Source organism: Nyctereutes procyonoides, unplaced genomic scaffold (assembly GCF_905146905.1).
Source record: "Nyctereutes procyonoides isolate TBG_1078 unplaced genomic scaffold, NYPRO_anot_genome, whole genome shotgun sequence".
NCBI lineage: Eukaryota > Metazoa > Chordata > Mammalia > Carnivora > Canidae > Nyctereutes > Nyctereutes procyonoides.
The window spans coordinates 72,907,380-72,930,502 of record NW_026575135.1 but is presented as its reverse complement, the minus strand read 5'-3'; the positions used below and the strand labels follow the sequence as shown (position 1 = coordinate 72,930,502).

The 23,123-nt window shown below is 46.6% G+C and overlaps 1 protein-coding gene and 5 non-coding genes across 11 annotated transcripts; 3 read left to right on the top strand and 3 right to left on the bottom strand.

The window, feature by feature from the left end:
• The first annotated feature begins 606 nt into the window (after nt 1-606).
• On the top strand, nt 607-678 carry TRNAA-UGC (transfer RNA alanine (anticodon UGC)). Its single transcript has one exon. It is a non-coding gene; the product is annotated as a tRNA-Ala (tRNA).
• Nucleotides 679-1,128: 450 nt separating this feature from the next.
• TRNAK-CUU (transfer RNA lysine (anticodon CUU)) lies at nt 1,129-1,201 on the top strand. Its single transcript has one exon. It is a non-coding gene; the product is annotated as a tRNA-Lys (tRNA).
• A 6,285-nt stretch (nt 1,202-7,486) lies between these two features.
• Nucleotides 7,487-7,559, bottom strand: TRNAV-AAC (transfer RNA valine (anticodon AAC)). The gene has a single exon. It is a non-coding gene; the product is annotated as a tRNA-Val (tRNA).
• Nucleotides 7,560-7,733: 174 nt separating this feature from the next.
• Nucleotides 7,734-22,614, top strand: TRIM41 (tripartite motif containing 41). Of its 6 annotated transcripts, XM_055302298.1 has the most exons (8): nt 7,734-7,790; nt 8,309-8,386; nt 10,565-13,889; nt 17,728-17,823; nt 19,449-19,712; nt 20,242-20,264; nt 20,462-20,589; nt 21,024-22,614. In XM_055302298.1, the coding sequence occupies exons 3-8, from the start codon at nt 13,080-13,082 to the stop codon at nt 21,623-21,625; spliced, it is 1,923 nt and encodes a 640-aa protein (XP_055158273.1). In that variant the 5' UTR covers nt 7,734-7,790; nt 8,309-8,386; nt 10,565-13,079; the 3' UTR covers nt 21,626-22,614. The 6 variants fall into 6 exon arrangements, with proteins under 6 accessions (XP_055158273.1, XP_055158278.1, XP_055158279.1 ...); XM_055302299.1 differs by lacking the exons at nt 7,734-7,790; nt 8,309-8,386 and having other exon boundaries at nt 10,432-11,483; nt 12,141-13,889; XM_055302300.1 differs by lacking the exons at nt 7,734-7,790; nt 8,309-8,386 and having other exon boundaries at nt 10,432-12,402; nt 12,583-13,889.
• Nucleotides 10,705-10,777, bottom strand: TRNAK-CUU (transfer RNA lysine (anticodon CUU)). Its single transcript has one exon. It is a non-coding gene; the product is annotated as a tRNA-Lys (tRNA).
• TRNAV-CAC (transfer RNA valine (anticodon CAC)) lies at nt 11,169-11,241 on the bottom strand. The gene has a single exon. It is a non-coding gene; the product is annotated as a tRNA-Val (tRNA).
• Nucleotides 22,615-23,123: the final 509 nt, after the last annotated feature.

Below are 23,123 nucleotides of genomic sequence, written 5' to 3'. Positions count from 1 at the left end.
GAATTTGAGATGTTAAGGCGATGACTGAGTTGGTTTTGTTACGGGTTGGACCCCTCAGACTTCTGAAGCGGTTCTTGTTACATAGTAAGAGACTGGTAAACTTTTCTTGGATTGCACTGATTTAAACGTTGTTCAAAATTCAGATATACAAAGAGGTTCACAGCGAAAAGTGTGCCCATCGTCTGCGTTCCAGTCTCTTCCCCATCCCAAGAGAACAACCTTGCAATTCTGAGTTATTTTATACAGATATTGTATAGTTTGGTGCACTCTCCTTTGTTCTGTTTAACAAACGGTAGCAGCCTGCAGAGTCTTCCTTACTTTCCTTCTTCCGCTGAGTTCATTTTGGGCATCGTGCCTGATGATTTCTCCTACACTTTCCACTGCTGCCTTCAGATGTTTATTCCAGCTCAGTTGTCCCCGCGAGTGTCCCTCAGTGGAAATCCGCTCGCCTGCAGTCAGTAGAGAACCCAAACACGGCTCCTGGCGTTGCCGGACAGGCTTTGCCAGACCGGCTTTGCAGTAGCTGGATTGTCTTGCCAGGATATCTGCAGCTATCTATGCTAATAAACAGCCAAGGGAAGATACTGAGAAACCGTCTGGTAACGTGGGGATGTAGCTCAGTGGTAGAGCGCATGCTTTGCATGTATGAGGCCCCGGGTTCGATCCCCGGCATCTCCAGCGCGGGTGTGTATTGTTTTTACTTTTCTCTTACTAAGTTTTCAAACACTAAATGTTTGCAGAGCCCGGAAATCCCGTATCTTTGAGTTTTCCCAGATCGGAAAGGGAGGGGGCGGGGGCCCACCCACTACAATCCCCAGACCCTACATCTAAACTCCTGATTAAAGTTTCACAAAGTGATCCTGCTAGTGGCGTTAGGTGGCTCTTGTTTTCCTTTCCTCGCGTCCTGCGCTTTCCGGGAATGGAAAAATGTTAGATGGATGGCAGAGCAGAGCAAGCACTAAACAGACCTAGGTGGGAGGGGCGGTCAGGTAGGATCTGCGAAGTTTGAATTTCCGGGCTGTTTAGCGGCCGGGTCTATGTTGCAAATGAATCTACCTTTAAATCTGAAGCTACACATAGCCTGAATCCTACCTTGAAGTAAGACTTGTTGGAAGCAGTAATTCAGGTGCCCGGCTAGCTCAGTCGGTAGAGCATGAGACTCTTAATCTCAGGGTCGTGGGTTCGAGCCCCACGTTGGGCGCGAGGCTTGTTTTTCTTCAATAACAACTGGTTCAGTAATTGACTCATTCTTGGATTTACAAATAAAAAGATCCCATTCTGGAGTTTTATTGTGTGTGGTATTCAGTTGGGTATGTTTTTGTGGCTTTACATTTGTTCATCAATTAATTTATGAATTACTGCTAACAAAATGAATTTTATCTAGGTATATGTAAATTTTTAGTTTTAAAAATTGTTAAAAAATGTGCAATACAATATACTATTTCAATAATTTTTACATGTACAGTTCTGTAGCTTTTCACACATTCACACAGTTGTGCAACCATCACCGCCATCCATCTCAGAACTATTTCATCTACCCCTACTGCAATTCTACCCAAGAAATTTCTAACTCCCCATTCTGTCCTTCCTCCAGCCCCTGGCAACCACCATTCTACTATCTTTATGACTAGTCTCCATTATATATATATATATAATATTATATACATATAAATATTACAATAAATATTATAATTATCATATATTATAATATAATCAACATATGTTAATTATAATAAATATTACAGTCCATATATATATATATATATACTGCACTTTCTTTTTAATAGTTCATCTGTCTATAACCACTTGGTTGGGTTCCTTCCACCTTTTGGCTATTGTGAATAATGTGACATTAGCATGGATGTGCAAGTATCTGTTCGAGTTCCTGCTTTCAATTCTGTTGAGAATATATACCTAGAAGTGGAATTGCAGAACATAATATTTGTTTTTTTCTTATTTTCCTTTCTAATTTTAATTCCAGCATAACATAGTATTTCTATGTCTAATTTTTTGAAGAACCACCATACCATTTTCCATAGTTTCACAAAATGAACTTTTAAAACATCTTTTGAATAGGTTATACACTGTACTGTTCAAAAATTGAACCATATATAAAAATATTCAGTGAAAACCATCTGTCACCTTCCCTCCTTAGGTAACAACTTTTGTACCTGCATACATATTCTTGCACAATTATATATATTTTTGATGCAAATATATTTCTATTTTCCTTTATTTTATACAAAAAGATAATTCCAATTCTTTAATTTGAAGATCTTTCCATCTCAAGATGCAGGACATTTTCTAAATCTTCTTTTTTACAGCTGAATAATATTCCCCTATAGATAAATCACAGTTTATTTAACAGGTCACCTACTGATGAATATTTATAGTGGTTCCAAACTCCTGTTATTATGATCAATTCTGCAGTTAAGAAGTATGTAGCATTGTTATTTTGCACTTTCGCACTCATATCTGTGGAGCAAATTCCTAGAAGTGAGATTGCTGGGTCAAGGTGTATACGGAGTATAACTTTATAGAAACAGATCATTGTTGACCTTACAGGCTGATTATTCCTTCCGACCAGCCATGAATCAGATTGCCTGTTTCTTCACTGCTTTGGTGGCAATGGGTCACTTCAACAAATCTAATATGACTCTATCCCCCTTAAAATTGCCATAGTCCCCTGCTGCCTGTGCCACAAGACAAGGTGATGCGCATTGCAGGGCCTATGGGGCACTGTCTGACAGGAAGAGGGACCCTCCTTTTGTCTCTCACAGGAGCTTACTTAGGAAGAATTTGACCAAATACAAGAAATTAAATTTGTATGTGATTTTCTCTTTGATCTTGGTGTCATATGGGGCATATATAAATTATTAAATCATGCATGTATGATAATAATTATATATAATTTACATATAAATTTATTTTTTTAAAATTTTTATTTATTTATGATAGTCACAGAGAGAGAGAGAGAGAGAGGCACAGAGACACAGGCAGAGGGAGAAGCAGGCTCCATGCACCGGGAGCCCAATGTGGGATTCGATCCTGGGTCTCCAGGATCACACCCTGGGCCAAAGGCAGACGCCAAACCTCTGCACCACCCAGGGATCCCTACATATAAACTTAGTAATCAACCGTGCACTTGAATATTTTCATTTAAAACATCACTTTAGGGATGCTTGGGTGGCTCAGTGGTTGAGCATCTGCCTTTGGCCCAGGGCATGATCCTGGGATCCAGAATCAAGTCCCACATTGGGCTCCTTGCAGGGAGCCTACTTCTCCTTCTATGTCTCTGCCTCTCTCTCTGTGTCTCTCAAGAGTAAATAAATAAAATCTTTAAAAAAATAAAACCTCAGTTGAAACAGAAAATTATCTCCAGGTTTAAGATATTTGTGGCTATTTTGTAACTAGTCTAAAAATACTCCACTTTCAGCTCTTTAACTGTTGGTGGTTTCCCTTTACTAGACTTGAAAAAGTCATTCTCTAAGGGTCTATGTAACATCAGGTGAAAAGGCTCAACCACCATCAAATGCTACCTGGTTATTTCATTGCTGTTTATTTTAGATCACATTTGTTTAAGGATACAAAGGCCCCTCAATTAAAGGCTGGTGTCCGTTACATGCTGGTGTCCTGGGAAATGTAAATTTGGGGTAAGTAGAAAGATAAAATATTGACCAGAGCAACCTAATTCTGGAGGACTGTGTGCCAAAGGAAGAGTGGCCAAATAGATGACCGAGAATGACGTGCTCCTCCATTCTTTGTCAGGACCAACTGGATTAAAACCACTAGATATTTTGGGAAACCTTCTCTGCTACCATTTGAGATGTTTAATGTCTAAAGACAAGAGAGGCTTTTGAATATAGAAAAGAATACAAACTTGTTTTGTGATTAATATTCAATTTATTACAGTTGTAAAGGTGAAAGCCTAGTTTTTCTCAAGGTTTTAGGTTCAACTTACAAATATCGTTTTTCTTATAAAGTTAGTGATTTTTAGACCGGAACAATCACTAGTTCCTTTCACTACTTTCTTCATGAACTATGGTTATCAAAAGTTGTCACTCTGAACATCTAAGCCACTGGTAATATTTTCTCTTAGACATTCCAGGTGACAATTACAGACTTATCTGTCTGGACCTTCATTGAGTGTGGAGGAGAGGGAGGCACTGATTAGGTCACAGCTGGAGTGCAGAGCCAGTACCTGAACCTTGGTTCCTGCTGTAGTCTCTCTGCTTTAAGCAGCAACTCAAGCAGTTAGAAACACCAGGTGTGTTTTTATTTGCAATCTTCTGAATGAACCTAGTTGTTCATTCATCTGTCCTTTAAAACTCCACATTGAGGTACTGCTGTATTTCTCATTACACTGTTATTGAGAGTCCTCTCAGACACAGATCCGGTGTCCTCCATAATTTTTTCTATACACTTGTAAACAAAAACAGCAACTGGTGGGGATGGAGTAATCAGAATGCAGAGCCAAGGAGGTATCGCTGTGGCTCCTTATCCCCCAAGTCCCTGCTCTTCCCTTCCTCCTTGATCCCACCAAGCACCCTCGTACTTCAGAGTCTGAACCCTCTCCCAAAGGCTTTTCCCCAGGATCTTTGAAAGACTGGCTTCTTCTGATCTTCCTGACTTAGTTCATTCTCTTCTTCTGATACATCTTAGCCCATCTGTCCTGTTTGCTTGCCACTCTACCAGAGCTCCCTCGTTAATTTTCTCATAGTCCTTGTTAAATAGTCCTTGTTACCCTCTGAGACAGAGCCAGTAGGGTGGGAAGTGATGGAGAGATAGAACTGGAATTGTGTAAGAGAGAAAATTGATAAAACTGGGAAATAGGTACTTGGTTTTTCATAATAACATTAGCTCAACTTTAAATTTACTAATAAAAAGCTTTTAAAAAAATAAAGCATAAGGGTATATAATTACTTATGAGTGACAGATTTAAAAATTCGGTAGATAATTTTGTATGGAGTAATAATGTTGAGCCTGATTTGAAAAATGTAAAGATCTAGCAAAACTATAATTAAATAAACCCTTAGTGTTAACTCACATCCTTTAAACTATTACCCTAGGGTACTAGGAAGTGGGGGAGCCAGAGACCTTGGACTCCATGCACTGGCCTGGCACTTACATTGGCTTTTTTATTTACTCTTCACTCCAAAAAAAAAAAAAAAATGAAGATCCCTGTACATTCTCCTTTGTCCTAAGGCAGGAGAAATACCTGCCAAGAAACAAAGATACTTTCAAATTGTCAGGACTCTAAATAAATAAATAAATAAATAAATAAAAATAAAATGACATTTAAAAAAAATTGTCAGGACTATGCTGAAAAGATAAAAGGGCCAATGTGAAGGGGCACCCACTGACAAGCAGCTACAATTTAAGCATCGAAAAGAGAATAAATAATACACTGACCTCTACCTCCAAAACCAGTAAACACATTATATGTTAATTAATTGTATATATATTTAAAATAAAAATTTTGAAAAGAGAATAATAGCAGTACCTGAAACAAGATGAGGTCTGGAAAGCTTTAAAACCAGAATGACAAGTTAGCATTAAGTATAACCTAACAGAAATATGACTGAAATCAGACAGCTGGGCTTTTTGCCCAGCCCAGCTGGTTTTTTTTGGTGTTAATTAAATTGCTTTGGATTTGTTTACTGTCTCCACAAGGAGCAGGGATGAAAACTCTTAGGTTAGCTGAGGCACAAACCAAAATCCACCTGGCAAGATTGACTGACTGACAGTGCTGACCTCGCAGAGTTCTGGGGCCACCAAGAAAGTCAGTTTGGAGGGGGCGCAAGGGATACTCTAAGCAGTATGGAGCCTGGGGTGAGAGGCATGTACTGACTGACTCACTTCAACTCAGTAAAACATGAAGAAAAGAAACACACACACACACACACACACACACACACACAAAATTGGGTCAGCAGGAGAGAGAGAATTTTCAGGTGAGGTCCAGAATTCACTTTTCACTCCTCTGGGTCTCTATATTCCATGCTAATCCCTAGCCTTCCTGGTTGGGTGAGTTACATCTGTAAATTCTGGGAAAGTAAACACATGCGTATGAAAGACCAATGATACATGGACATATTAATTTTTTTAGTACCTTATGCTATTTTTGGTTATGCTTTGTCTGCATTTAAGATGTGTGAAACTTTAAAGACAATTTGATTTACAACGTGGATGTTTTCTTTGGCTTCCCGCTCTGATAGAAGTTGTTTGTCAAATGCGTAAGTGTGCCCCGGCAGGTGCGAAAACCCGAGCCCTACCTTCCAGGCGTGAAAGCAAGCTGCACTCCTGAGGTCCACAGATGTGCGTCTCTACTTGCTAAAGTTGGGCTAATGTTATTATGAAAAACCAAGTACCTATTTCCCAGTTTCATCTATTAAACCCTGATTTGGGGCCCCCCACCGAGCGTCCCTGGGCGGCTTCTCTGAAGCCTTCACTGCCTGTTCGCCTTGAACTCTAGACCCTACTTCTCAGCTCACCTGCGGGATCCTACAGGCTCCAGAGCAACAAGCTGCGCGTGAGAATCCGGGAAGAGGCGGCGGGCCCCCACACCTGGAGAGACTGAGGTCCCTTGGACTGAGCCAGCCGCGGAGGAAGCACTGGGCAAGGGGAGGAACGCCGGGAAGACTCTGGGTGGGTCTGCCTCAGAGGGAGCGCGGGAGCGACAGTAGGTGCCACCGCGAGGAGCGGAGGTGGCCCCCCTGGGGTGGATGGGAAGGCCCCAAATCAGGTTTCACTGGAGTGAAACCAGTCAGGGTGCAAACCTTCAGCCTCGCTCGCGATGGTGTCGGTGGTGCGGGTGCGGAGGTGCCACCATCGGCGCTGGCAGTCCGCCGGCAGAACCGAAGCTGCGTTCCCGGCTGTGCTTGCCCTCGGTGCCCTGCTTCTTTCCCTCTTTTCCATCCTTTATCTGCGACTTCTGTTTCCTCACCTGTGATGTTTCTGCGCGTCAGCGGCATCGTCTGGAAGCCGGGAACGACCATATCAAGTACATCCCAGGACTGTTCGGTTCCGTGGAGGCGGACCCCTAACACAGAGGCGGACACCGCCGACACAACACCGCTTAGTACGCGGTGCGGTCCCTGCACTACCACCGCTATGGTAAGTCCCTGCAAGTACCTCGACATGACCTGACTTCGACCATGTATTTCCAGCTTATTCCTGATTGCACTTTTTAATATTTCATGTATGGATGCGTGGCATTCCTGCTTTTTGTTGCCTTTTAACCCTTCAGGATTGTTCGTTTTTTTGAAGGAATGCTCTAAAGACATAGACCACCTTCGTGTATCACGGACCTAGAGAAGTGGGCTGTATTGGTTGAATTGAACTGGTAACCCATTGGAAAAGACAAGAGTACGTGGAAAACTATAAAGAGTATTCATACATATAAGTACATACATTCCAAAGGCGGACGGCTGAAGTAGACGAATTAACTTAATTAGATTAAGTTAAAAGCAGCAGTATCCGTTGCTGTTTCCGCCCGGTTTCGAACCGGGGACCTTTCGCGTGTTAGGCGAACGTGATAACCACTACACTACGGAAACAGACGGTCTGAGCGCCCTTCCATGATCCCTGTAAGATGTGCAGTCATGGGCACTGCCCGGGTTCCTGCGCTCGACCTGGGAGGCAGAGCCCTTGGAACCCTTTCGCGTTGGCCTTGGGTAATAGTGTTGTCTAACTGCCGAGCGTAATCTCTTCATAGGTCGTGAAACCAGTCACATTCAGCAATGAAAACAAAACAGTGAAGGAAAACAACGGGCCTCCCAGCAAGGAAGGTAAATGTGGCTTTGGAGGTTTGAGACCAGATAATTCTCGACATTTTATCTCTTTTAAACAGCTGGAGGGTTTAAATTTTCACCAATTTTGTGCAGGACTGATACTAAAGATCTAAAGGATTAAAGAAATGTTAAATACATTTAAAGAATACAAGATTTGGATATATTTTGTCAAAATGTAGATATAAAGAAGCCAAAAATAAAATTAGTTTTACATATGCTTTCAAAATAATTGTGTTTCTTCTAAGTTATGTGAAATTATCTACTAAAAATAAAAGGGGAATGGAAATTTATATCAAATTTTAAGTCAATGTCATTTAAATAGAGGTGAAAAGTGAAATTTTGAAATGTAATCAAATCTTTTAAGTTATCTTCTAAAAATAAAGCTAATCAATTCTTGCACTGAATGTCCAGAATTGGGATGAGGCTTAATGCATGGTTATATGTAGACCTTTATATATACAGATGTAAAATTAGTATCTATGACTTAATATTGCAAAAAAAAAAATTCTTTTCAGTGGCCTACGCTGATTGATTCTGGAAGACCTGAGGAGGTGGATGAGGATGACGGACCCCCTTGATGTGATCTGCAACTTGTAAGCCCCTCTCCACCAGAACACAGGGCGGGAGGCCCTCTTGTCCAAGTCTAGTTCTCTGATCGAGGTCACCAGGGGCCCACAGGTGGCCCATTCCATAGATTCCTTACTATCTTCCTTTATTAGACCATATACAGAATTTGACTGATCTGTCCCTTTTTTTGCACATCTTAACTCCCTTGGAGTGGATGGAAGCTTCGCTGCTGGCATTACTCCCATTCTAACTCTTCCTTCTTTCTATCCAAGGCTATCTCCCTGGAGAGTCACATTGAGACTGACGGCTTGACCCAACCTTTACCCCCTTCCCTACCTGTGGCTCCAGCAATCACCGCTGTCCCTGAGCTTCAGATCCATGTGTCTTGGACATGTCTTTTTAGACATCTCCCAACCTGTTCAAGATTGAACTCATTACTTCTCTCTCACTTTTCATCCCACTCCTCAGTTAGAAGGTGGAAGAGAGTCAGTAAAGTATTCTTTAGACTGAGAAGGCACGTTAAAAGGGGGAAAAGGAAGCAAGACTCTCCATATTGCTCACACAGGGTTTTATTCAGGGTAACTTAGTGACAGGGAGTATGGGTGTGGACAGACCATCCAAGTGGTGTTGGGCCATTCTCCACAGCTATTCTGTACCCAGTCCAGGCCTTAATCCCTAGGTGTTATGCAATGAGGGGTTTGGTGGTGAGGCATAGGGTAGTTACCTAAAGTGTTGCCATGTGTGAGCCAAAGGATCTCTCCTAGTTACCTAAAGTGGTGCCAATTTAGGAAAGATCAAAACAAGTCTTCCTACATTCCATGTCACGGCATGCATTAACCTCCACATGCCTGGAACACCTATTGGGGGGAGAGGTCATTTCTCCAAGTTGAAGAGGATGGAGGACCAAAGGGAGGGTCAGGTTTGTCCATACTCCTACACTATCTTTTATCTGTTACTAAACCATCTAAACCAGAGACCCGGGAGCCCCCTCTCTTGCCCAGTTATAAAACGTGCACCTAGCTCCTTCACCCACTTCTCCCATCTGGCTGCTGCCTCCCCACTGCAGTGCTAGCCACTTCCTGTCTAGACTGACTGTGTACCTCCAGTTCCTCTCTTTGATTCAGTCTCACTCCCATCATATGTCTTGCTCATCGTTCCTGAAGGAATCCTCCTGAAATATAAATCAGAGTCCTTCTCCCTCCACAGCCTCCATCACCAAAGAGGGATCCTACTAGCTTCCCTTGTATTTGTTTCCTTGTGTTCCCTTGTGAATGTCTGAACTGAACGACTCCTTTGCGCTAAGTGCAGTGGATCACTTACCAGAGAGGATTCCAAACTGGGCCTGGCTGGAGGGGCAATTGTGGAAGATGAAAGAGAAGCAGGAATTGTAACAAAAAGCTCCAGCAGGGATGACCCTAAACTTGTTGGGAGATGGCAACAAGAAGCCTGTTCTCTTTGGCTTCCTCTTAATGAAATGCCACAGGATCTTTTAGGAATGTTTTCCATTTCCAGTGAAGGTGGTAAAATAAATAAATACCCTGAAACCACAATTTGCAAATGAAACCGTAATTTGCAAACGAATCCACAAGTATTTGTGCAAGAGAAAATGTCAAAGTTGAAACTCCTGGCACATAAGCTTATTTAGACCCATTAATTTTAAGATAAGACCATATAAGAGCCATAGTAACAATAACTGTCCAGCGAGGCCTGAGTGAGCTTGGATGCTAGGACTGCACCAGCAAACCCGCCTATTTTATAAACTGTCCAATTCCTGTCCAGACTGCCCTTACAGGGTGTCATACTAGACTCTCCCTAATTCACCTTCTACACACTTCTGAGACAAGGTGATTCAGTCCTTTGCTTAGCAAGTTGAATAAACCAGCTTTACATGACCAGTAGACTTATTCTGTGGTCTGCCATGTACATGAGGGAGACTACATTCGGAAAACAGAAAACGGGCTGATTTTGCAGAACTAAAAAAGCAGTTCACATAAAGGAACGAATTTCTTTTCTTTTTTTTTTTTTAATTGGAGTTCAATTTGCCAACATATATAGCATAACACCCAGTGCTCATCTCATCAAGCGCCCCCCTCAGTGCCCCTCACCCAGTCACCTCAACCCCCTGCCTACTTCCCTTTCCACCACCCCTTGTTCGTTTCCCAGTTAGGAGTCTCTCATGTTCTGTCTCCGTTTCTGATATTAAGGAACGAATTTAAATTGAAGTGATGGAAGAACTTCCTGACAAGACCAGTAAACCGAGGATGTACATGTTGGGAGGGTCCAAAATAAAGGATATTTTTACATTCCTCTCAAAAATTCTTCCGCCGCCCCCAAAACGGAGCTGCGCCCAACGTGGGGCTCGAACCCACGACCCTGAGATTAAGAGTCTCATGCTCTACCGACTGAGCTAGCCGGGCACACAGCAACCCCAACCTATTCTATCTTAGAAGACTGAAATCCATACGTAAGGGATGAAGGAACACTTGGAAATATAATTGTGCAAACGTGGAGCACCCGCTGTGTGTCTGAGTGTCCTGATGACGAGCTGGAGGATCGAAGCCCCACGACCCCCCAACACGGGAGAGGTGGCTCTGCAGGCTCCTACCGGCGAAGAACAACAGCTGAACTGAGCTGCGAAACCTGGATTTACGCTGAACCTTTACGGAGAGCGCGCTGGTGAGCTGTCCTGGTGCGGTCCCCAAGAAATGGAAATAGACACGCAACGTACTGCCCTCTACGCGACTGCAGCCAGAGCTCTCTTCTTCGGGAGCAGAAGGGGCGGGGGATGAGGGGGTCTAGGCCAAAAGATGTTTCCGCCCGGTTTCGAACCGGGGACCTTTCGCGTGTGAGGCGAACGTGATAACCACTACACTACGGAAACCGACAGCGCGGCGTTAGGTTAATACCAACTTGAAGCCGCACAGGGCCAGGCTACGAGGCAGAAGGAAGCCAGAGCTCCCAGGGGCGGGCGCTCCCGGTGCTAGCGGCCATTCTTCTCTCGGCGTGGCCTCACGTGGCTGCTCACCCACAGGGGCTGGCGGGGCCTGCGGTTCGGCCACCCTTCCGAGGAAGCCGGCGTCCAGCGGGTCTCCCCGCGAGGCAGGAGAGTTCCTCCAGAGCAGGGTGAGTTCCGCGCCCGCAGCGCAGCCGACCCGCAGAGGCCGCACACCCCGGGAATGCTGCACCTGAATCACGTACCCGAGCTGCCCCTGCAGGTTTTCCTTTTTTTCATTAAAGATTATTTTTTATTTTTTTTTTAAGTCTCAGGTATTATTTCTCTTGCCCAAATAATCTCTTTGGCAGAGATGCTCTGCGTACCAAAGCGGAACCTTTGGTAATAGAGTTAGTTCTACAGGGATCCTCTCAAGTAAGACCAGCAAGACAAACCCAGTTTGAGCCCCTGCTCTGACTGGGACTCCATGAAGTCGGGCCTCCAGGCAGCTTGGGCGCGGAGCAAGCGTGGCGCGCAGCTCAGAAGGATCTGAATGAACCCACCATGTGCCAGGCAGCAAGCCTACTGACCGCTCTGACATTTTATTGACCCTCATTTCACAAAGACCTCTGATAGGGTAACCCCTATTCTAATGAGTAAATCCAGGGCCAGAAGGTTATCCAATACAAACCACCTCCTCCTCTTTTTGCAGATGGTAGTGTAGCTCACACTTTTCAGCATCTTGCTTTTCTCACCTCACAATACATCTTGGAGAGGATTCCCATTTTACAGCTACGAGTATTCCACTGTGTGGACGTTCGTGTAATTTTACTATTCCTTTGCTGAAGGGCAGCTAGAGAGGTTCATCCAAAGGACACGACAGTGACCAGACGACAGCGCTACAATGCGTATGGAAGTGCCAGCCACAGTGCGGAGGATGGAGAAGGTCTCCCGCCCCGGCCCCCATCCGTCTCGGAGGAACTCCGAGCGGCCAAACAACAAAGTCCTCGGCCTAGAAGGGCCGGAAGTACTTGAGGGCGCTCAGCGGAGCCCGCCCCTCCGCTTCCGGCATCGGCCGTGGGGAGTCCCTGGTGCAGTCCTCCGTGTTCGGTTAGTAGGATGGCGCCAGGCCGACGCGGTCATAGCACCGAGGGCGGACGGCCGCTAAGCGCTTCCATCCTCCCCCAAAGTTTATCCCTAGTGGCGAGGGATGGGGGAGGCCGGTTGTTCCGGGTCGTCCGCGTTCCCTGCTCCTTCCTATTACAGAGATGTGGGCCTCCATCGTTCTAGCTCTCCTGCCCTGTTCCCGTGTGCCTGCTAGAGCGTCTCCTCGTCGTTTCCTGTCGCCCAGAGGCCCGGGAGGAAAGAAGGGGGCGTAGCGCTACCACGGAGGGAACTTGCGAGCTTGGGCGACGCTCAGACACCGGAAGTGTTGGCAGGGAGGCCGGAAGTGAGGGGGAGGAGCCAGGAAGTGAGGAGGGGCGGGGGCTTATGAGGAGGCCAAGGGAGCGTTGGGACAGATTTGCACTCAGGGCCACCTGAGGGACTTGGCTGTAGCGCTCCGCTCTGTCCCCTCCCCTCGCAGAGACACGGTTGTCGTCTAGGAGTAGGAAACTGTGTAGAAGGGTGGGTTGTCGGAGGACCTTCCTCTGTCTGCGCTAGAGGCAAGGTGTGGAGAGGCGGGGTGGGGGTGGGGGTGGGGCCGGGTCGTCAGGGAGTCTGAGAGGGAAGACCCCCGCCCCCCCGCCCCCCCACCGCCCATCTACACTGGCTGACTGGACACTAAGATGGCTGCCGTTGCCATGGCACCCAACCCTGTGCAGACCCTTCAGGAGGAGGCGGTGTGCGCCATCTGCCTCGATTACTTCACGGACCCCGTGTCCATCGGCTGCGGGCACAACTTCTGCCGAGTGTGTGTAACCCAGCTGTGGGGAGGGGAGGATGAGGAAGACAGGGACGAGTTAGACCGGGAGGAGGATGAGGAGGACGGAGAGGAGGAGGAAGTGGAGGCAGTGGGGGCCGGTGGGGGGTGGGACACCCCCATGCGGGATGAAGACTATGAGGGCGACATGGAGGAGGAGGTCGAGGAGGAAGAGGAGGGTGTGTTTTGGACCAGTGGCATGGGCGGGTCCAACTGGGACAACATGGACTACGTGTGGGAGGAGGAGGACGAGGAGGAAGATTTGGACTACTACTTGGGGGACATGGAGGAGGACCTGAGAGGGGAGGATGAGGAGGACGAGGAGGAAGTACTGGAGGAGGACGAGGAAGAGGAGCTAGACCCCGTCACCCCACTGCCCCCGCCTCCAGCCCCTCGGAGGTGCTTCACCTGCCCCCAGTGCCGAAAGAGCTTTCCCAGGCGGAGCTTCCGCCCCAACCTGCAGCTGGCCAACATGGTCCAGGTGATTCGGCAGATGCACCCAACACCTGGCCGAGGGAGCCGTGGGAGCGAGCAGGGCATTTGTCCAAAACACCAGGAAGCCCTGAAGCTCTTCTGCGAGGTGGATGAAGAGGCCATCTGTGTGGTGTGCCGAGAATCCAGGAGCCACAAACAGCACAGCGTGGTGCCATTGGAGGAGGTGGTGCAGGAGTACAAGGTGAGAGAAGTAGAAGATGGGAGTTTAGTGGGGGTGGAGAGGAAGTAAGAGGAGCTGGGAAAGGAAACCTGTCCCCTCCTACCCCCAGAACCTCCTGCACTGATGAGCTTATTCTTCTTTTCTAAGCACTTATTGGCATCAAGGTGGGTTAGATTAAGAAGGATCCTGTACACAGACGAAGCAGACCAGTGAAGAAGAGCAGGAAGATTGGTTTCCTCTAGAGAAATTGGGCAAAGCCCAGGTGATGACACATCGCTGGGCTGCATCTCTTGGGAAAAGCCACTGCTGTTTCACACTTGCGTTGTCCCTAAGTGTAGGCGTGCAGGTGGCAGGCCCCTCTGGCTTTACCACCAGTCTCATTTTCCTTTCCTTCAGCCTGTCCTTGACTCAGATGCCTGGAGATGGGAAGGACTTGGGGCCTCAAAGAACAGGAAAGGGCCTTAAGGAATGACTAGTGTCAGATTCAGGTGCTCTGCCACTTGCCTTTTAATGGATTTTTCATCTACCCCATGGTTTGGCTTGGTTCTCTTATCAAAGACTTTTGTTGGATCTGCATCAGCATAATGTACTGACTAGAACTTAACCTTTCCTGAGAATGCAGGAAAAAGAGAGAGGCTTCTTCTTCTTCTTTTTTTTTTAACATTTTATTTATTTATTCATGAGAGAGACAGAGACACAGGCAGAGGGAGAAGCAGGCTCCATGAAGGGAGCCCAATGTGGGACTTGATCCCGGGACCCCAGGATCATGCCCTGGGCCAAAGGCAAGCGCCAAACCGCTGAGCCACCCAGGGATCCCCAAGGGAGAGGCTTCTAAGTCAGAAGACTGGGCTGGCTCTACATTTATTCACTCAGGCATCTTTAAAAGTCTTGGAACTTTAATATCTCAAGGATTAAAAGTTAATATTTACTGAACACTTGCTATGTACACCAGGCACTGTACCAAGCACTTTTCAGGAACTATCTCATTTAAAACTCAGAACAATCCTGTTAAGTTTGATGTGGTTTCTATCCCCATTTTATAGATTAGGAAACAGATTTAAGTAATATACACAGGGCCACACAGATGGGCTTGGTTATGACCCCTTCCCCTGCATCCCTGCACACTGTTAACAATGTCACCACCATTTAGATATCTGTTAGTTTGACTTTCCTGATATGTGATTCTAATTTGGTTAATACTTTGCACCCTACTTCTGGCCCTTACTCTTTTGGGATATGGGTAAAGATTTGCCTGTAAGACAGCACAGTTAGCACTACGTAGGGAAGACTGGGACAGGTTTGCAACAGTGGGACCGGGAGGAAGAAGGGGTAGCTCCTATGTGGCCTGTGCAGAACTTTTTTGTTTTATGACCTGTATTTCCACACCTTCTCACACAGTAACGTCATTTAGGGAATCTTATCGTTACCCCCGTTTTAGAGTAGAGAGTCTAGAGCTAGAGTACAGCTAAGACAGACTTACATCTTCTTATGACAAGTAACTATTTCATCCACACAGTGATTGTCCCCATTACTAAGGGAGTTTTCAAAAGTACAGTGGGGGGATCCCTGGGTGGCGCAGCGGTTTGGCGCCTGCCTTTGGCCCGGGGCGCGATCCTGGAGACCCGGGATCAAATCCCACATCAGGCTCCCAGTGCATGGAGCCTGCTTCTCCCTCTGCCTATGTCTCTGCATCTCTCTCTCTCTCTGTAACTATCATAAAAAAAAAAAAAATCAAAAGTACAGTGGGCCCTACCACTTGAGATTCTGAGTCAGAGACAGGGAGGATATCCGAGTATCTTTAAGGAAGTCCAGCCTAGCATGGGAATCACTGCATTGGTAATATCACCTGCTTTGTAGGCCCTGAGTTGTTTGGGGAGGTTGTGATCTCCTTTTGTCCATTTTTTTTCATCTCCTTTTGGCTCTTAGTTAACTGTACCCATCAATGGGCAATTTGTTAATTGAATGTTGGTGTGGAGTATTCATGGGCATTCCACCACTTCTTCACCCTCCTCCTACAGGACTGTTGTGAAGAGGTTTCTGAAACTGGATTTTAATTTGTGTTAGCCACATCTGTTGTATGCCAGCCCAGAAGAGCTCTGCAGTTTGAGGAGGCCACATAGATGCAAATAATCTATTAAGTGATCAGCAAATATAAATACATAAGTTTCATTATATAGAATTAATTTGAGTGATTCCTTTTCTAACTTATGGGCTATTTTATAGGCAGGTAGTTTATTCCCTTCAAGTATGTACACTAACTAGCACTAGCTTAGAACACTGTTGTTTTGTAGAAATATTTCTTTATTGAATAGATAATAATACAAATGAGGTATAAATAAAGTTCCTAAAAAGTTGAGAGTCCTTGAAAATTTCTTTTAAATAGTACTCTATTGGATTTGAGCTCATTAATTTTTTTTGTTAGTTATTTAGGAAAAAAAAGTGAGAAATTTAAGCATCATAAATTCTGAATAGAGTTGGAGAAAAGTAGAGAGTAATATTAAAAGGCAAAGTTTTTTGTAGTTTATGTTATTTTCACATTAGGGATTGATTGTAATATTTTTAATATAATTTTTTCTACAACCACTTATCCTGTGTAACAACAGCCTTTTGTACCCTGGGTCAGTAACCTCGTGGTTCAGGGGTCATTATAAGGTTGTCATGGGCAGCTTAGACAGAGGTAGAGAATACTAGGTTACATTTATTGATCCTTGCTACATGCCAGACACTGTGTGAAGCATACTGTCCATAAACTAGATTCTGTTATTTCCAATTCCCATGTAAGATGAAAATTGGAAGTGTGGCTTTCCTTAGGTCACCTGGCTACAGTCAGGTTTAGATTGAAGTCTAGGCTTGAGCTCTCCTGCCCTGTATTGCCCCTCAAGGAAAAGGAAAGAGAAAGGCAGAAGTAGTAGGAGACATAAAAAAGGAAAGAAAACAGGTTGAGCCCATCTCTGGTCTCTAACAGCCTTTTAAAGAAAAAGATTCTGTTGCAAGTGATTAGAACAAGAGGTGAAGTGCATGTTGGCTGTGAAGGTTAAAACCTTAGGAAGACAGGGGTTTGGGTTTCCATTTAGTAAGTAATTGGGAGAGAAAGCAGATGTACAGGCATAGAAATTAAGTGGGGTTCCTGGGGGCAGGGGGAACATGTGTTGTGGGGAGTCATACTGGAAAATCATTACAGTGCCTAGGAAGTCTTATAAAGGCTGTATTCATGCTCCTTGGGATGACAAGAAGTTGGGGGCAGGGAGGATCTGGACTGTGGTTAGGTAACTGGGTTTTAAAGGAAGAATGCCTTGGGCCAAGTGGAGAAAGGCAATCCCAGGCAGAGGGAACAGCATGGATAAAGATATGGAATTACACTTGGGAAAAGGCAGGTAGTTTTATGTGGTTAAAACCAAGAGTCTGTGTTAGAAAGGGTAAGTATAGGAGAAGAGGCTAGAGGCAGTGAGAACCAATGAAGGATCTTTAGCACATGCACAAAATCATCAGAGAAGTATTTAGAGATGAAAGTCACAAGGAAGATTGCTTATGAGGGGGAGGGAACCATAGGTAGGAACATTCATTTGGAAGGACTTTGTGTGGTGAGGGGCTCAAGCCAGGTCCACCCTGAGTATGGGATCCTACCTTTAGAGAACACACCTGGGGCTTCTGCACACAAGTGCAGGCAGAGTGTTGGACGCCTTCATTATCATCTAAAGAGAGGCAAGGAGAGGAAGAGAGTATGATGCTCATTTGATGCCCATGTTGGGGATCAGGGTTTGGGCCCCAGTGCACTGCAGGTGGGGGGTGGGGGAGGTGGGCTCTGAAAGCAGGTGCCATCCCCTCCCAGGCCTCTAATCTCCTTTTCCCATTTCCTCAGGCCAAACTGCAGGGGCATGTGGAACCACTGAGGAAGCACCTAGAGGCTGTGCAGAAGATGAAGGCCAAGGAGGAGAGGCGGGTGACAGAGCTGAAGGTTGGTGGATGTCCTTGATAGGGCTGATTGGCTCTGTGGGCAGGGAAGTTGGGCTACCTACTCTCAAAAGTAGTGACTAGATTCCCTGAAACGGGCAGCCAAAGTCTAGGAGAGAAGTAGCCACCTTCTCAGGATCCTGAAAGAGAGGGCCTTTAGAAGTAGGGGGTGTGTTTGTTCCTAGGTTCCAAAATGCCTAATTTAGATCTGGTACAGAGAGGTTGGGGCCCTGGCCCAAGGCTGCAAAGCAGGCTTACCACCCAGACACCTCACTCCAGGCCTAGTTGCCCACCACACCAGATAGCACAGAGGACATAAATGGACAAGGAAAATCCACATAACAGCTGTCAGAGAAGTCCCAGGTCCCAGAATAGATGGCAGAGCAGCCCTGAGCAGAAGAAGGGGGGCCAGGGTGTTTCATGGAAGATAGAAATTTGTGAATGTTAGCATTGCAGAGACCTAGTCTTTTCTGGTCCAGTGTTTCTCATTATTGATTACTCCTCCCCAAGGAGTATTTTTAGATATTTTTTCCCCAAACATCACCCCCGCCCCCAACTTTGTACCTGTTTTTGTAAGGTCACCAGGCACTGAGAATGGCCTGGCACTGAGCTTTGGAGACCAAGCCAGGATGTCCTTCTTATCTGACCTCTTTCCTCATTACTCCCATGCCTACCACCCTGGCCAGTGCAGGGGAGGGAGTGGGGGAGGTAGGAGGGGGGTCTTGCCACTTCCTAGGTCTTGTGCTTATCTTTGTCACCTACATGTTAGGAACTCTGTTGCTGGCAACTGCCAGGCACTGAGTGGTGGCATCTGAGATTAGGAGTCAAGGAGTCTTCTTGCCTCTAGCCAGATGCTCAGATTGAAACTCCTGGGGTCCTGAATTACAGAGAGCTGTCAGGATCTGAGTGTCACTGAGGGTGAAACTGACTTCCTTCCCCTCTCTGGCCTGTCACTCTTTGTCCCAAGAATGTCATTAGCTGATGATATCTGGGTGGAATGTGTGCCCACTATCTGGGATTGCCCAGTCCAGGCAGATGGGGTGTGAGTGGGCAGAAGTTTTCTCTCCTTACAAATAGAAGTACCTACAATGATACCCATGATTTTGCCTCTTGGCTCTTAAAGTATAAAATGTTATTTGGCCATTTACAAGAAAAGTTGCCAGACTCTTCATCTAGAAGGATTAGGTGACTTATTCTAAGTACCTACTCTGTGGTTGGCACTCTTCCAGGTCTGAGGACCCTGTGACAAATAGAGATAGAGATTATGCAGTGGTGGAAAAGGATGCTAAATATAACATTTCAAATTAAGATTAATGCCATGATATGCAATGGTATTTATGGGCATGGCCCTAATTTAGATATGGAGGGGAGGGAAGTCTTCCCTCAGGGAATATTTTTAAGCTTAGAGCTGACGAACAAATAAGTTAATTAGCCAGTGTGGAGATAAGTTGGAAGCAGGAGTTGTTGAGTTTGAGACTAGTGTGCTGGGGGTGTGGGAGTGGTGCCTGGTAAGGCTGGGAGGTGGGGAAGGGTTTAGGGGCTACTTTCCATTTGGGATGTAGGGCTCCGATACCTTGGATTGAGGGGCAGCAGTTGCAAAATTGGAAGTTTATGTTTCTGTGTGTTGAGGTGGTATCCACCATCCCCTTTGCATCATCCCAGAGCCAGATGAAGTCAGAGCTGGCAGCTGTGGCCTCGGAGTTTGGACGGCTGACACGGTTTCTGGCTGAAGAACAGGCAGGGTTGGAGCGGCGCCTCCGGGAGATGCATGAAGCCCAGCTAGGGCGTGCAGGAGCAGCGGCCAGCCGCCTGGCGGAGCAGGCTGCCCAGCTGAGCCGCCTGCTGGCGGAGGCCCAGGAGCGGAGCCAGCAGGGGGGTCTACGGCTGCTCCAGGTGAGCAGTGCTCCCTTCCCTCTCTCCCCCTCCCACCAAACCCTGTAGTTACTCTGTCAGGCAGTGCTTACTAAACATCTGTCCAGAGCTGCCTTTCTTCTCATTGGGAGGAACCCACAATGACCAAAAGGTTTTTTTGAGGCTGGGGACAGGGTTAATGCCAAGTGTGTGGCAGGAGAAAAGAAAGAAGTTTCAATTGTAGATGAGGGTTTTAAAGGAGAGTTAAGGAAGAATTTTTGACAGATATCATGAAAAAGATGACCAAGTCACTTTGTGAACATTGTTTTACTGGGGTTGAAAATTACGCCATTGGTTTTGGAGCAAGAGTTGCTGAATGAATCAGCTGTGTTGAGGCATAGGGATGATTGAGATATATGCTTACTGAGGGCCTTAGGGTGCTTTTTCTTACTCCCTGTTCAAGTTCAGTCATTTCTCTGGCTGGAATCAGATTGGGAGAAAGGAGCTGTCTCTGTGCAGCTGACTCTCTCTTTGTCTCTTTTTTCCCTCTCCCTCTTTTTGTTATTCCCAGGACATCAAGGAGACTTTCAATAGGTGTGTTGCCACCCTTTATCCTCTGTGACCCAGTGGCATCTGGTTCCCCATCCCTACTTCTGTTGGATATCCCGCTCCTTTCCTTCCCCAGGACCCGAGTTTCTGCCTCCTGGACCCTCCTCTCCTTCCCCTCAGCTTCTGCTCTTCCCTCTGGGAATATCATGGTCCCACCCCCTGCCCGGTCCCCCTTCCTCCAGGTGTGAAGAGGTACAGCTGCAGCCCCCAGAGGTCTGGTCCCCTGACCCGTGTCAACCCCATAGCCATGACTTCTTGACAGATGCCATCGTGAGGAAAATGAGCCGGATGTTCTGTCAGGCTGCCCGAGGTAGGGAGGTCACCTGTACGACCTTCCTTTGCCTTTCACTTCACACACCTGAGATTAGGTTCTGAGGGGGAAGTTGGATCCTGAGGGAAGCTTGGGGCTGAGGTGGAGCAGGGTACAGGCAGGCCATATGGGGCTTTAAGCCACAAGTAGCTTTTGTCCTAGTCCGGGTAGGTAGTGGTGGGGGAAGAGGGGGAGGGGTAGCAAGAAGAGCCAGGGCCAGAGGGAGGACCTGTCCATAGGAACTCAGTTCTGGCCTCTTAGGATGGGGTGGGGTGAGGTCAGCTAGAAGGGGGAGAGAAAAAGTGAGGGGGAAGGCAGGAAGGAGGCAGGAAGGCAGAGGGGAGGACAACAGGAAAGGCCGAATCTTAGAGTTTATATTGATTGGGGAACAAGTTGTTCCAGCCCTGGCATATTTGTCCTCCCCCCTTCTCAAGTGGACCTGACGCTGGACCCTGACACGGCTCATCCAGCCCTGATGCTGTCCCCTGACCGCCGGGGGGTTCGTCTGGCAGAGCGGCGGCAGGAGGTTGCTGACCATTCCAAACGCTTCTCAGCCGACTGCTGTGTATTAGGGGCCCAAGGCTTCCGTTCTGGCCGGCACTACTGGGAGGTAGAGGTGGGCGGGCGGCGGGGTTGGGCGGTGGGCGCTGCCCGTGAATCGACCCATCATAAGGAGAAGGTGGGCTCTGGGGGGTCCTCTGTGGGCAGTGGGGATGCCAGCTCCTCACGCCATCACCATCGCCGCCGCCGCCTCCACCTACCCCAACAGCCCCTGCTCCAGAGGGAAGTGTGGTGTGTGGGCACCAACGGCAAACGCTACCAGGCACAGAGCTCAACGGAGCAGACACTGCTGAGCCCAAGTGAGAAACCACGGCGCTTTGGTGTATACCTGGACTATGAGGCTGGGCGCCTGGGCTTCTACAATGCCGAGACTTTAGCCCATGTGCATACCTTCTCAGCTGCTTTCCTGGGCGAGCGTGTCTTCCCTTTCTTTCGGGTGCTCTCCAAGGGCACCCGTATCAAGCTCTGCCCTTGATTAGCCTGCCACCCGCAGGGGCCCCTCTGGTTAGCACTTGGGGGGCGGGTGGTGGTGGAGGGTGGCCCATCAGTTTGGGGGCTCAAAGGCTCCTTCCAATGTTTGTTGCTTCCTGCTCCTTTGACCCAGGCCCGCTTCTCCCTCTAGGAGCCTAAAGAACCCTCCTGGCCTGCAGCTCGGCCTTCTCTCACCTGCAATGTCTGTCCAACAGGTCTGCATGGGTCCCTGATGAGAACAGCTGCTTGGTTTCCCTTCCCTCTGTCCACCCAGGGGTCTGAGTTTTGAGTAGGGGATGAAGGGAGATTTAACTCCATTACTTAACTTCCCTTTCCCTGCTCTTCAACCTTAGTGCCCAGGCTGGGGTACTTGGGCAAGATTCAGGTCTGCCCCTATTCCAATTCCGTTTTCTGATGCAAATTTTAGCTGAGGGATTTGGAAGCTTTTTTGGGGGAGGCAGGTTGGGCAAAAGGGTAGAGCTGGGTAATAAATGTCTACTCTAGGGGAAGTAGGAGGGATTCAAAACTCCTTCCATCCCCAAATTCTACCTCCATAGACTGGCCACATTTTAGCTTGAGATATAGATTGGTTGACATGATTGAAACTAGATACCATTGTATCACCCAATAAATTATTTTCTCCCCCTTCCTTTTTTCCAGCACTCAAACTAGGAATAAAGCTCACCCCACCCAACTCCTTTAGGTCTTTTTCACTGCCAGGCTCCTTTCCCCTTTGTTCAGTGGAGTTCCTTGTGTCAGTTTTCAGCCTCATGTCTTTAGTTCTCTCCATTTGGTGAGCCCTGACCAGGAGCCTGGGGACAGGGGTTTGGATCCCCAGAAGAGCCTTGGGTATAATATATTTTTCTAGTAACCCTTTGCCTTCTGTCACTTGTCAGCTTTTGTCCTCTACTTTGATGGCAGAGGTCAATTTATGTTCCTGGGGGAAAAGGGAAGAGGGGTTGTGTTGTGGAAATAAAAAAGTTTATTTGCTTCTTTTGTGGAGTCCTTTCCTTTAGATGAGAAAAAAAAGAATGAGAACAATTTCTTCCATAAGCCAGGCCTAATAAATGATGCATTTCAGTGATAACTGCCTTTTGCACTGGTCACATTTGAGAAGTCCTTTTTTTTTTTTTTTAACCTAGTGCAATCTTATTTCCATATTGTGATATTCACACACACACACCCCTGAGTGACCCAGTTTTTTAATTGGCACCCTCCCTCTTCAGGATACAGTTGAAGATCATCTGCTGATTGATCATTGCTGTTTTGTGTATATTAATGCTCTGAGGCTTTAGGACTACAGTTTTCCCAAGACTCTTGACATTTCCCAAATCTGAGATTGTATCTTGCTGAAATACCATGATAAAATTGAAGGAAAAGGAAATGGAAGATCTCTATAGGCTATTTCAACAGTATATTACTTAGCTAGCCACCACTTGAGCAAAAGCCAGGTGTGATTAAGAGTTCAAAATAAAAAAAAACAAAAACAAAAAAAAAAAAAA

Coding starts and splice junctions, on each gene's coding strand:
- TRIM41 (XM_055302298.1), top strand. CDS start 13,080: ATGGCTGCCGTTGCCATGGCACCCAACCCTGTGCAGACCCTTCAGGAG. Junction 19,713..20,241: donor GGGGTCTACGGCTGCTCCAG/GTGAGCAGTGCT, acceptor TGTTATTCCCAG/GACATCAAGGAGACTTTCAA. Junction 20,590..21,023: donor GTTCTGTCAGGCTGCCCGAG/GTAGGGAGGTCA, acceptor CCCCTTCTCAAG/TGGACCTGACGCTGGACCCT.